Raw genomic sequence first — 13,001 nt, forward strand, 5'->3', positions numbered from 1 at the left:
ACAGATGTTTCACTTCTAACAAGCAGCGTAGTCGCATGAGCACATTTTGGCTGATGGCGGGCTGTCTGCTCTGGTTAAGTGGTTCGAGGACTGTGGTGTCCACAGGGCATGGAGGACCCGGTCCTGGGTGTAGGCAGGCTGGCAGCCTTGGCTCAGACCCCGCACCTGTCCTTGGTCCACCAGGTCCTGCCAGATGGCACCTACATCAAGCTCGGAACAGCGCAGAGCAACTACCTCTCCATGGTGGTGGTGCGGGTGAGCCTGCTGTTGGACGAGATCAACCCGCTGCTGGAGAAGGCTTGCATCATCGCCATCCGCTACTCAGTCATCCGCCGCCAATCCCGGCTCCGGCCCAGGCAAGGGGTGCCCAGAGGCTGACCATGCAGGCAGGGCGACTCAGTCCCACGGTGCCTGGCCCTAGCAAGGTCCCCTCTGCCCGAGCACGTGCTGGGAGCTGGCACTACCCCTCAACGCACACACATCCACCCGGGCCTGGCCCATCTGCGGGGTCTCTACCTGTTCCCCTAACTCCGGCTGATCAGCTGGCCCAACCTGTGTCTGTCAGTGTCTGGCCTCATTGGGCCGTGTGAGCATCTCTCTGTCTGTCCGTCGGTCTGTCTGTCTGAGTCTAACTAGGTCCTGCACAGCTGTGTCTGGTCAGCCGGTTGCCAGCTGCAGGTGACTGGCTCCTAAGTTGGTTCTGTCAGGGGGTGAGTAATCGTGTCTGGCAAAGCCCAGTGGCTACATGAGACTGCACAGGCTGAAGTGGGTTCTGTCTGGCTGTGAATGTCAGCATCTGACTGTGGCCTGTCCAAGCTTGGATACGTTGAGTTGTACATGGATGTCAGTGCTAGGCTGACACTTCCTCCACTCCGTGCACCAAATAGCAAAGGCTGAGTGTGCCCTCTGCTTTAATGTGTACGTGTACACAAGGGCACAGGCATGCACACACACATGCACACAAACACACACACACAGTTGCCAGATTCAGCAAATGAAAATACAGGTCTACTGGTTAAATTTTAATTTCAGGTAAATCACTTTTTTGAATAAATATGTCCCAAATGGACACTCCGAGGATGTAGCAAGTGCAACCTGGGCATGTGGTGCCGCAGAAAGAGAGGCTACAGCTGGGCACAGGGCAGAACCAGGCACAGGGCAGAGCCAGGCCTAAGGCAGAGCCTGGCCTAGGGCAGAGCCGGGCACAGGGCAGAGCCAGGCAGGGTGCAGAGCTGGGCAGGGGGCAGATCCAGATAGAGGGCAGAGCTGGGCAGGGGGCAGATCCAGAGAGAGGGCAGAGTCGGGCACAAGATAGAGCTGGGCACAGAGGGCAGAGCTGGGCACAGAAGAACTGACTGAATTCGTGGTGCTGGAGGATAAGCTTCACCCCAGCAGTTCTTGTCCCACCCGGCTAAGTCCTCTGCCCGCTCTGGGTCTGCTTTCCCACTTGTAGAGACTGGACCTTGGCGCAGCCAGTCCGAGAGTCTGATGGTGTCTCATGCAAAGGGCTCAAGGGTCCAGGAGTCCAGTGCAAAATGGACTGCGGGTCGAATGCCCAGCAGGCCTGCGGGCCACCTGTCAGTGATGGGAGCTAGGCGAGCTGTCCCACCTCTTGGTCCCTCACTTCCTCATCTATGCTGAGGATGAAATACAGTCAATCGTGTCTGGCCCTTGGCCCCGGGTCCTTTCCTCTGGCAAACCCAAGGCTCCCTCGCCAGCCTGGGCTCAGTGCTGGGCGGCGGGTGTCTGCTCTGGAGAACAGAGGTGCTGGGCAGGGCTGCCGATGATGTCCTGGCAGAGCCCAGTTGTCCGGTTGCAGAAAGTCAAATATGGTTATAATAGTGCGTCCATCCCACTGAGGGGCTGCTGCCTAGAGAAGAGGCTCCAGGTTCCCCCCATCAGCCGTGGGAGGCTTCTCTCTGCCAGCCTGTCAATCCACAAACAGCTGCAGCAGGAACAGCGCCGCCTGCTGGCCTCAGTCTCGGCCCCGAGGACGCAGCCATGGACACAGCAGGCGCAGTCCCTCCCTTGCGACTCCATGGGGCCGAGTGTACAGCCTCAGAGTCAGTGATTCGGTGCCGCAGCTGGGCAGGGAAAGGTCAAGGTTCAAATCCACAGCCTTCGCCCCAAATCCTTGGGACCACGTGTGTTAGAATGCAGAGCTTCCCAGGTTTTAGCAGGATGTGCTGTAATTCTGTAAACCTCGCCCACAAGGGGCAGCATAACGCACAAGCAAATGTCCCGACTGTCTGCAGTGACATGAGTGGTTATTCCTGTCAGGTGGAATTTTAAGAGGTTATTACTAGCCTCATGTCATTTCGGTCAAGTTTTATAGAAGTGAGATATAAAAATGCCCTTGGTAAGGCTTTGTGGCCGTGGGGCTACGGGAAGGTGAATGCGGCTCGTACAGTCTTCTAACCCTCCCCCGTTTCCTGCCCTCAGCGACCCGGAGGCCAAAGTCCTGGACTACCAGACGCAGCAGCACAAGCTCTTTCCCCAGCTGGCCACGGCCTACGCGTTCCACTTCATGGGGACCAGCCTCCAGGAATTCTTCGAAGAGTCCTACAGCGCCATTCTGGACAGAGACTTCAGCCTGCTGCCCGAGGTACCTGCTGTGTGCTGGTGGGCAGAGCCAGGAGGGGGCTGAAACCGCTCCGCCCGCAGTCCCGCCCAGGGGTCCTTCCGCTTGCTCCTTCCCAGCCTTCCAGCATCCCATCGCACCCCAGGGGAACTGCATCCCAACAAGGAAATCCACCCCAGATGGCCCCCCAAAAGCTCAGAAGATGTTAGAGGAAATAATCACACCTAGTATACAGAACACATGCACAACCCCTGATGCACATTTAAACCCCAAGAGCTCTGAAAAGCAAGAGTGTTTAGAACTCATTTGGTGGCATAGTTTGACCCGAACTGGGCAGATTTACCCCTGGAGTGTGATACGCTTTGTAGCAGAAACATTAACGTGTGTGACCACTAAGGCTGCCCGGACTCCTCGTAGGGGTATTATATATAATCAACCTTAAATGGCCGCTTTACCTTTCTAAAATTCAAAATATTATTCTGATTCTAAGACATCTGGCCCCCAGGGTGTCGCATAAAGGGCTGTAGACTCGCATGTACTGAGCTCAACCTGTGCAGGCCTGTGCTTTATGATCATTTATAAGCATCGCTTCATTGACCCTTACCTGCCCAGCAGGCACCGTTCATGCCCCATTCACAGGTGGGGAAAGTGAAGCGTAGGCAGGTTACGGGACACAAACTTCCTCCCAAGGACTTGAAAGTCTGAAGATGGTTAGGAGTTTTTTGCTTTTGTTTTTTATTGTCTAAAGTTTTCCATATGTCTTCTTTTTCCCCAATTGACCCCCCACCCCAGCCATTCCCACCCCGGGCAAGCCCCCACCGCCCAGTGTTTGTCCATTGGTTATACACATCCTTTGGTTGCTCTCTAACCCCCACCACCACCACCACCACCACCCTGTCATTTGTCTCTGGATCTATTCTTGTTCATCAAATTATGTTGATCATTATATCCCACATATGAGTGAGATCATGTGATATTTATCTTCTCCGACTGGCTTATTTCACTTAGCATAATGCTCTCCAGTTCCATCTATGCTGTTGCAAATGGTAGAAGTTCCTTCTCTTTTAAAGCGGCAAAGTATTTCATTGTGTAGATGTACCAGTTTTTTAATCCACTCATCTGCTGATGGGCACTTAGGCTGTTTCCAAATCTTAGCTATGGTAAATTGTGCTGCTATGAACATAGGGGTGCATATATCCTTTCTGATTGGTGTTTCTGGTTTCTTGGGATATAGTCCTAGAAGTGGGATTACCGGGTCAAATGGGAGTTCCATTTTTAACTTTTTGAGGAAACTCCATACTGTCTTCCACAGTGGCTGCACCAGTCTGCATTCCCACCAGCAGTGAAGGAGAGTTCCTTTTTCTCCTCATCCTCTCCAGCACTTGTCGATTGTTGATTTGTTGATGATAGCCATGTTGACAGGAGTGAGATGGTACCTCATTGTTGTTTTGATTTGCATCTCTCGGATGATTAGTGACTTTGAGCATGTTTTCATATGCCTCTGGGCCTTCTGTATGTCCTCTTTCAAAAAGTGTCTATTTAGGTCCTTTGCCCATTTTTTTGATTGGATCGTTTACCTTCCTTTTGTTAAGTTGTATGAGTTCTCTCTAAATTTTGGATATTAAACCCTTATCTGAAATATACATTAAGACACAGACACGTACAACTAAACGTACCCAAGCTTGGACAGGCCACAGTCAGATGCTGACATTCACAGCCAGACAGAACCCACTTCAGCCTGTGGAGTCTGAGGTGTCCATTGGGCTTTGCCAGACACGATTACTCACCCCCTGACAGAACCAACTTAGGAGTCAGTCACCTGCAGCTGGCAACTGGCTGACCAGACACAGATTAAGTTTATCTTCCTTTTGTTAAGTTGTATGAGTTCTCTGTAAATTTTGGAGATTAAACCCTTATCTGAAAAATCATTGGCAAATATGTTCTCCCATGCAGTGGGCTTTCTTGTTGTTTTGTTGATGGTTTCTTTTGCTGTGCAGAAGCTTTTTATTTTGATGTAGTCCCGTTTGTTTATTTTCTACTTAGTCTCCATTGCCCTAGGAGCTGTGTCTGTAAAGATATTGCTACAACAAATGTCTGCTATTTTGCTGCCTATAGAGCCTCCTAGGATTTGTATGGTGTCCCATCTTACATTTACGTCCTTTAGCCATTTTGAGTTTATTTTTGTGTATGGTGTAAGTTGGTGGTCTAGTTTCATTTTTTTGCATGTATCTGACCAAATTTCCCAGCACCATTTATTAAAGAGACTGTCTTGACTCCATTGTATGTTCTTGCCTCCTTTGTCAAATATTAATTGAGCATAATGGCTTTTGTTGATTTCTGGGTTCTCTGTTCTTTTCCATTGATGTATATGTAGCCAGTACCAGGCAGTTTTGAGAACCATGGCTTGGTAATATAGCTTGATATCTGGTATTGTGATCCCTCCAACTTTGTTCTTCTTTCTCAGGATTGCTGTGGCTATTTGGGGTCTTTTTTTATTCCAGATGAATTTTTGGAGAGTTTGTTCTAGATCTCTGAAATATGCTGTTGGTTTTTAATGGGGATTGCATTGAATCTGTAGATTGCTTTGGGTAGTATGATATTTTAATGATGTTGATTCTACCAATCCATGAACATGGTATATTCTTTCATTTGTTTATGTCTTCCTCTACCTCTTTTTCAATGTCCTGTAGTTTTCCGAGTACAGGTCTTTTACGTTAAGTTTATTCCTACTATCTTAATATTTTTGGTGCAATGATAAATGGGATTGTTTTTTTTGTGTGTGTGTTTTTGGGTGTGTTTGTTTGTTTCTCTTTCAGTGAGTTCATTATTGGTGTATAAAAAGGCATAGATTTCTGGGTATCAATTTTGTGTCCTGCTACATTGCCGAATTCATTTATTAGGTCTAGTAGTTTTTTGATGAAGTCTTTGGGGTTTTCTACGTATAATATCATGTCATCTGAGAATAAGGACAGTTTTAGTTCTTCTTTTCCAATTTGGATGACTTTTATTTCTTCTTCTTGTCTGATCGCTATGGCTAGCACTTCCAGTACTATATCAAACAGGAGTGGTGAAAGTGGGTATCCCTGTCTTGTTCCTGTTCTTAGGGAAAATAAGTTTATTTTTTGCCCACTGAGTATGATGTTGGCTGTAGGTTTGTCATATAAGGCTTTTATTATGTTGAGGTATGATCCCTCTATTCCCACTTTGCTGAGAGTTTTTATCAAGAAAGGGTGTTGGATTTTGTCAAATGCTTTTTCTGCATCAATTGATATGATTATGTGACTTTTGTCTCTCAATTTGTTTATGTGATGTATCACATTTATTGATTTGCGGATATTGTACCATCCTTGCATCCCCAGAATAAACCCCACTTGGTCATGGTGTATAATCTTTCTAATGTAATGCTGAATCCAATTTGCTAGAATTTTGTTGAGGATTTCAGTATCTGTGTTCATTAAGGATGTTGATCTGTAGTTCTCTTTTTTTGTGGTGTCATTATCTGGTTTTGGGATTAGGGTAATGCTTGCTTCATAGAAACAGCTTGGAACTGTGCCTTCCTCTTGAATTTTTTGGAATAGTCTGAGGAGGATAGGTTTTAGTTCTTCTTTGAATGCTTGGTAGAACTCTCCTGTAAAACTGTCTGGACCAAGCCTTTTCTTTGCTGGAAGATTTTTGATCGCTGCTTCAATTTCTTCTGTAGTTATCGGCCTATTCAGGTTTTTTTAAATTCTTCCTGGTTGAGTTTTGGGAGCTTGTATTTTTCTAAGAATATGTCCGTTTCAATTATCTTGTCCATTTTGTTAGAATAGAGTTCTTCATAGTACTTTTTCATAATCATTTGTATTTCTGTGGGATTGGTTGTTACTTTACCTCTTCCATTTCTGATTTTGTTTATTTGGGTCCTCTCTCTTTGCTTCTTGGTGAGCCTGGCTAGAGGTTCATCAATCTTGTTTATCCTTTCAAAGAACCAGCTCTTTGTTTTGTTGATCTTTTGTATTATTTTTGGTCTCTATGTCGTTTATTTCCGCTCTGATCTTTTTTTAAAAATATATTTTATTGATTTTTTACAGAGAGGAAGGGAGAGGGATAGAGAGTTAGAAACATCGATGAGAGAGAAACATCGATCAGCTGCCTCCTGCACACTCCCTACTGGGTATGTGCCTGCAACCAAGGTACATGCTCTTGACCGTAATCGAACCTGGGACCCTTCAGTCTGCAGGCCGACGCTCTATCCACTGAGCCAAACCGGTTAGGGCAGCTCTGATCTTTATTATTTCCTTCCTTCTGCTTACACTGGGCTTTTCTTATTGCTCTCTTTCTAACTCTTTGAGTTGTTGGGTTAGATACTTTATTACTATTTTTTGTTGTTTTTTGAGGTAGGCCTGTAGAGCTATAAACTTCCCTCTCAAGACTGCTTTCACTGTGTCCTATAGATTTTGGGTTGTTGTGTTTTCATTGTCATTTGTTGCTATGATGCTTATTTCTTCTTTGGTCTCTTTGGTAGCCCATTTTTTAATAGCATGCTATTTAGCCTCCAGGTGTTTGATTTTTTAAATTGTTTTTAGTGTAGTTGATTTCTAATTTTATGCCATTGTGATCTGAGAAGATGCTTGATATGATTTCTATCTTCTTGAATTTGAAGAGACTTTGCCTGTGTCCCAATATGTGGTCTGTCTTGGAAAATGGCCCATGTGCACTTGAGAAGAATGTATATTCTGTGGCTTTGGGGTGAAATGTTTTGAAGATGTCAATTCCATCTGATCTAGTGAGTCATTTAGGATTGATGTTTCTTTGCTGATTTTTTGTTTAGAGGATTTGTCCAGTGGTGTTAGTGGAGTATTAAAGTCCCTTCTATGAATGTACTGCTGTCAATCTCTCCCTTGATATCCGCTAGAAGTTTTCTTATGTATTTGGGTGCTCCTGTATTGGGTCCATATATGTTTACCAGAGTTATATCTTCTTGATGAATTGCTCCCTTTAGTATTATGAAGTGGCCTTCCTTATCTCTTGTTATGGCCTTCACTTTGAGGTCTAATTTGTCAGATATAAGTATTGCTACCCCAGCTTTTTTTTTTTTTCTTTTCCATTCGTCTGTAAAACCTTTTTCCATCCCTTCACCACCAGTCTATGTGAGTCCTTTGTTCTGAGGTGGGTCTCCTGTAGACAGCAGATATATGGGTCATGTATTCTTATCCACTCAGCTACCCTATATCTTTTGATTGGGGCATTTAATCCATTTACATTTAAAGTTATTATTGATAGGTACTTGTTTGTTGCCATTTTTATTTTTCATGCCTGTGTTCCTTCTTCCCTTCCTATTTCTTCTTATTACAGCAGACCCTTTAGCATTTCTTACATTGCTGGTTTGGTGGTAATAAACTCCCTTAGTCCCTTTTTGTCTCTGAAGCTCCTGATTTCACCCTCAACTTTGATTGATAGCCTTGCTGGGTACAGTATTCTCGGATTCAGACCCTTGCTTTGCATGACTTTGTATATTTCATTACATTCCCTTTTGGCCTGATGTGTTTCTGTTGAGAAATCAGTCAATAGTCTAATGGGAGATCCCTTGTAGGTAACTTTCTGTCTCTCTCTCTGGCAGCCTTTAAGATTCTTACTTTGTCATTGGTGTTTGCCAATTTAATTATAATGTGTCTTGGTGTCAGTCTGTGGGGTTCATCTTGTTTGGGACTCTGAGCTTCTTGGATTTGTGTGAATTTTTTCTTCCCAATATCAGGGAAGTTTTCTGTCATTATTTCTTCAAACAGGTTTTCTATTCCTTGCTCAGTTTCCTCTCCTTCTGGAACACCTATTATGTGGATGTTGTTTTGTTTCATGTCCTAAAGTTCCCTTAGGCTCTCCTCCTGTTCTTTAAGTGTTTTTTCTAGCTGCTGCTCTGCTTGGGTATTTTTTCCTACCTTGTCTTCTAGCTCCCTGATGCAGTCCTCCACTTCTTCTAGTTAGGAGTTTTTAAGAACAAAAAACTCAAGCCAGGTCAGTGCCTGGCAGCCCATCCCATAACCCAGGACAGTGGTTCCTGGTGGACTTCCTTCCTCATAGGCCAGCTGTCCAAGACCTCTGCTTGCCAGCAGAGCCCTAACTCCTGAAAGATGGGAGCCCCCTCCAGGAGGCACCCTGCCCCGAGACCCTCACCTGGAGGGCTTTCCTTGGTTCTTGCTGTCCTTACTGCAATGCTGCCTCATTGTGTGCCCTTGAGCGAGTCACACAATTTCTCTGAATCTCAGCCTTCTCATTCATAGAGTTGTGAGCCGAGGAACAGTTCCTACCTCAGCACGCAGCAGTGCTTGGTGTGTGGGAAGCATAGGTGTTGACTGGAGGGCTCCCCTACACCACCTGACCCCTTTCCTGTTCTTGCAGCTTCACGCCCTGAGCTCAGGTCTAAAGGCCATGGTATCGGAATTCTGCACCCAGGGGGCCGAGCTGTGTCGCAGGGCCTGTGGTGGACACGGCTACTCAAAGCTGAGCGGCCTGCCATCGCTGGTCAGCAGAGTGACCGCCTCCTGTACCTACGAGGGTGAGAACACGGTGCTCTACCTGCAGGTGGCCAGGTAAGGCTGAGGCTGCTGGGGTGGGAGCATCATCGGATGTCCACACAGGCAGCAGACTTTGGGGAGTGCCATTTGGGGACTGTCCAGCTCCCACAACACGTCTCCAACCATCCACTCCCCCCCGACTCACCACAGCTCCCAGCTGGGCCCTGTCCCCATCACCTGGACGATAGCATCAGCCTCCTCACTGACGCTTTCGCCCACTGCAGTCCATCCCCACAGGCAGCCAGAGGCATCTTCTCAAAGCCCAGAGAAGATGGCATCTTTCCTTCGCTTAACATTCTTCAGTGGCTTCCGCACTGTGGCCTCCAAGGTCTCTGACCTGGCCCCCTCCACCCTGCTCTCGCAGCCTCCTGCCTCCACTCACTCTGCCAGCCACACATTTCTGCTTCACCACGGGCCTTCCCCTAAATCTCTCTGCCCCCAGTTTATTGTACAGCTGGCTCCCTCTCATCCTCCTGGTCTGAGTCCTCCCGGCCCCTCCCACACTGTCCTGTCTCCTTGGAGCAGTAATCACAGTCGGAAAGTGTCTCTGGGTCTGTGACCGGGAGCTGGTCCCCAGGCTCAGCGCAGGCCCTGCACACGGCAGGCTCTACGTGCAGAGGCAGGAAGGAACGGCTGGGCCGGCCTCCTCCCTCTCTGGCTAGGGGATCTCAGGCCTCCTGGCTGACAAGGCCTTTTCAGGGTCATCTAGTCCCAAGTGACTAAGCAGGGCAAGTACTTCTCTGTGCAGGAAGGGCTTACTGGCAAATATGCTATATAATATTTCTTAGAATTTTTTTAAATATATTTTATTGATTTTTTACAGAGAGGGAGAGAGATAGAGAGCTAGAAACATCGATGAGAGAGAAACATTGATCAGCTGCCTCCTGCACATCTCCTACTGGGGATGTGCCCGCAACCCAGGTACATGCCCTTGACTGGAATCGAACCTGGGACCTTTCAGTCCGCAGGCCGATGCTCTATCCACTGAGCCAAACCGGTTTCGGCTAGAATTTTTTAATATATAATATTTATTGGGTTTTTTTTCCAAATTACAAAGAGTACAGCATCATGTATTAGAACTCTGTGCCTCACACTGTGCCGGGCACTTTGAGGCGAGTATCATCATCCCCATCTAGACTCGGACACACTGAGGCAGGGAGGTGACGGACAGCCTGTCCCATCACCTACAGCATCACCTCGGTCTCATGCAGCTGCAGGGAATCCAGGTGGTCTGAGCCCAGAGCTGTAAGCACTGGATTATTACAAGGAAGAGGCTAAGAGTCACCTGTAATTTCCCCTCTCGTGTTAGCATTCTTACATCTATTCTTTTTTTTTTTTTTAATATATTTTATTGATTTTTTACAGAGAAGAAGGGAGAGGGATAGAAAGTCAGAAACATCGATGAGAGAGATCGATCAGCTGCCTCCTGCACGCCCCACAGTGGAGACGTGCCTGCAACCAAGGTACATGCCCTTGACCGGAATCGAACCCGGGACCCTTGAATCCGCAGGCCGACGCTCTATCCACTGAGCCAAACCGGTTCGGCCTTACATCTATTCTTTATTCAGCTAAGAAAAATGTAATTCCCACAGTCACTGTACAACCTATCACAAATCCCCGAACCGCAAGATCCTAACCATCAGAAAGGATTCTGTTTGCTCAGGTATCAAAAGGGTTTATGTTCAGGATCTGTCTGCCCAGCTCCACAGCTCCAGCCCATTTCACTGTGAAACTGCAGCCTTGGTGCACACCTCCCTGAAGGCCTCCCAGCGGGCTGGCTGGGAGTGGGGGGTCGGCAGTAACCATCAGGAAGGACTGGGCAAGAACCTGGGTGGCCCTGGTTCTCCCATAGGGGGCATAAGAGTGCGTGTCTCTGGGAGAGAGGGGTGCTGGCCTATCCCACAGTGCTCCCCACCCTCTCACCTGCCTCCATCCCCACCCACTAGGTTTCTGGTGAAGAGCTACCTGCAGGCTCAGGCATCCCCAGGCTCCACGTCAAAGACGTCTCTCCCTCAGTCTGTTGCATACCTGACCGCACCTGACCTGGCCAAGTGCCCAGCCCGGAGGGCAGCAGACTTCCTTCACCCAGAGCTCTACACCAGGGCGTGGGCCCATGTGGCAGTCAGGTGAGCCAGAGCTGAGAAATCAGCCATCCCTCCTGGGGGCAGCTCCTTCCCACAGTAGGGCCTTTAGGATTGGATACAATTCCAAAAAGCCACCCCCTTCCCCAACCTCCTCAGTCCTCTCAGTTCCTGCCACCATGGGCAGGGAGAAGGGGAGGTCCCACCCCTCAGCCATGGACCACCATCCCTTCCCTATCCTGGTCGGGCTGTAAGCACTGGATTATTACAGCCATCACCTCTCTGGCCAGTCCAAGGGAATTTTAAAAATCTTTAGCTTCTTATTGATTTAAAATACAAATAACATACCCATATGTAAACACTACAACTGTATCAGTATGTAAATACCAATCAATAAGGCAATATGCATATGTTCAAAATATCCCATAATCTAAAAATAATTTTCAAAAAGATGGCTATATCAAGGGATAGAACTGGTTTATTTCCAGGATCTAGTAGGCTCCAGGGAAGAAGGATAAGACCAATTCTGTCACTCAACAGACACCGTTGCTGTCAGGCACCTACTGTGTGTCAGAAATGTCCAAACCTACCAGGGGCTGGGAATGAGAGGCTCTGGCCAAGCACAGGCACCATCACAAAAAGATGGAGCGATTTAACTACCTAAAGGAAACCGTCTTAACCCTTCCTTAACCAGAACACCAAGAACAATTGGAAGCGTATTTTCAGTCAATAAAAAGAGATATCCCAACCTGTGGTCCCAGGGCTGGGTAATAGTTATCTCAAGGTCACAAGCAACTTGGGACATTATTTATCCCACGATATCTGTTTAAGTGCCTACAATATGCCAGGCTCTGTTCTTGGCACTAAGACCTATTGACAAACTAGTCCCATAAGAAGCCCAGGCCTCACAGAGCTATCATTTCAATTGGGGGGAGTGGGGAGGGCAAAATCAGGGTACTCGGGGTAATTAAATGTCTTTATATTGCTCTTTGCTTGGAATTCAATGTGACATCTGCTTACTTATTCCCTGAAAAAGTAAAATATTGCTTAATAAACAGTTTTCTTTGCCTACAAATGCTAAGGGTCATGAGATGGGCAGGGAACAGAAAATAGAAGAATAAAGGTTAGTAAGCAAATGGCAAATGACCATTTTAATGGTTTGGAGGACAAGGGTTAGTTTTCCTTTCTTTTAAGATCCCTTAGACAGAACTTGGAGCAGCCAGGTGACTTGCAGGCCTCACTAGCCTTTAGAGAAAAGCCATTCTCCTTGCTCGGCCACAGGGAGTCCGTCAACAGAATGGCCTGCAATCACGGGATGGAGTCTGCTTACAGCTCTGAGGTTGTGAACAGCTCCATTTCGTGCTAGCTGTGCGACCCTGGACCAGTTAGTTAAGCTCTCCTGGAACTCAGGTTTCCCCACCGCCAACTGGGGATGCCTGCCCTTAGAAGAGTTGAAGAGGTCATGTATATGGAGCGTTCACCTTTGTAACACATCGTGCTTAATAACTGGGGATTATTTCTACTTCTGAGGGTCTGGGCACCACCCGTCTCTTTCCCACTTGGTCACGCTGAACTTCTTGTCTTTGGCCTCCAGGCTCATAAAGGACTCGGCGCATCACCTGCAGACTCGGCTGCAGTCTGGGGCTGACGAGCACGAGGCATGGAACCAGACCACCGTCATCCACCTGCAGGCTGCCAAGGTGAGCTGCGGTCCGCGGAAGCGGAAAGGCTTGCCTGCTGGGGAGACCTGCGCTCTGCCCCTACTCCCTAGCCCTCCCAGCGGCTGCC

General features: G+C 47.6%; 1 protein-coding gene across 1 annotated transcript in view; it reads left to right on the forward strand.

Moving 5' to 3' along the window:
* The window catches only part of ACOX2 (acyl-CoA oxidase 2), a 37,175-nt gene that overhangs the window by 8,006 nt on the left and 16,168 nt on the right, over positions 1-13,001 (forward strand). Inside the window, exons 8-12 of the mRNA XM_036331736.1 lie at positions 184-356; positions 2,443-2,605; positions 8,957-9,147; positions 11,079-11,258; positions 12,808-12,913. Coding sequence (XP_036187629.1) covers positions 184-356; positions 2,443-2,605; positions 8,957-9,147; positions 11,079-11,258; positions 12,808-12,913 — 813 coding nt within the window. The remainder of the gene's footprint in view (positions 1-183; positions 357-2,442; positions 2,606-8,956; positions 9,148-11,078; positions 11,259-12,807; positions 12,914-13,001) is intronic.

The sequence above is a fragment of the Myotis myotis genome, unplaced genomic scaffold (genome assembly GCF_014108235.1).
Source record: "Myotis myotis isolate mMyoMyo1 unplaced genomic scaffold, mMyoMyo1.p scaffold_m19_p_13, whole genome shotgun sequence".
Lineage (NCBI taxonomy): Eukaryota > Metazoa > Chordata > Mammalia > Chiroptera > Vespertilionidae > Myotis > Myotis myotis.